Source organism: Monopterus albus, unplaced genomic scaffold (genome assembly GCF_001952655.1).
Source record: "Monopterus albus unplaced genomic scaffold, M_albus_1.0 scaffold5590.1, whole genome shotgun sequence".
Taxonomy (NCBI): domain Eukaryota; kingdom Metazoa; phylum Chordata; class Actinopteri; order Synbranchiformes; family Synbranchidae; genus Monopterus; species Monopterus albus.
In genome coordinates this window covers 1-754 of record NW_018133451.1, presented here as the reverse complement: position 1 = coordinate 754, position 754 = coordinate 1, and the positions used below count along the sequence as shown (strand labels likewise).

Genomic DNA, 754 nt, shown 5'->3' with positions numbered 1-754 from the left:
CCTCAGAACAGGGAGCAGGACTTGGGGGGTCTGAAAGGATTATCACTGGAGGGGACCCCGACCAAGAGAGGGTCCTTGGATGCATTTTGCAGACAGAAGTTCCTCAGCTCAGCAGCAGCCTGGGACACCTGGATGGTTGTGGCATGTGTATGAAAACAAACAGGCTGTCACATATAGAGTATTTGCAATGCCCCACCTTGTCTGCTGCCAGCCTACTTATTCTCATTTACATACATAAACTAACTGGCCCTTATTTGCATATGATTTTCAAGCAGCGGTGCAAAACACGAATGGGTGTGTATACTATGTAACATTTGAGACTCCGTTAATCTCTTTCCATTAGATATCCAACACTGAGAAGTTTCACTTTAATAAACGTGTCACTTCTGTCGATCCAACTACGATTTCTCTAGACGGTGAATGCAGTTACATCACGGGAAAACACTTGTGGTTCACTAAACCAGAAAACAGTTTGGTCATAGGTGTAACGTAACTTTGTGGATCACTTTGCTCAACCTATGATGTGAGAGTCCACCTCTGCAACAGTTTGTGTCCGCCATTCAGCCGTAGCTTAGCACAGTCTTCCGTATTTGACTGTTGGTTGAGGGGTTCCTACCTTGATTCTTCGGATACTGGCCTCTAACCGGAGCTGCTTCACGGCCCTCTGAGCGACAATTAAGTTGTTGCTGGCATTGTTGTTGGACATGACGACAAGAAAAGTTGAAAGTTGTTACATACAACTACCACCACCGAA

General features: G+C 45.5%; 1 protein-coding gene across 1 annotated transcript; it reads right to left on the bottom strand.

Moving 5' to 3' along the window:
• Positions 1–2: 2 nt before the first annotated feature.
• LOC109954287 (guanine nucleotide-binding protein G(I)/G(S)/G(O) subunit gamma-10-like) lies at positions 3–748 on the bottom strand. Its single transcript, XM_020589663.1, has 2 exons — positions 617–748; positions 3–128 (listed from the first exon to the last, which is right to left on the bottom strand). Exons 1-2 carry the CDS (start codon positions 704–706, stop codon positions 3–5), a joined length of 216 nt encoding a protein of 71 aa, XP_020445319.1. The 5' UTR covers positions 707–748.
• Positions 749–754: the final 6 nt, after the last annotated feature.

Coding starts and splice junctions, on each gene's coding strand:
- LOC109954287 (XM_020589663.1), bottom strand. CDS start 706: ATGTCCAACAACAATGCCAGCAACAACTTAATTGTCGCTCAGAGGGCC. Junction 129..616: donor CCAGTATCCGAAGAATCAAG/GTAGGAACCCCT, acceptor ACAACCATCCAG/GTGTCCCAGGCTGCTGCTGA.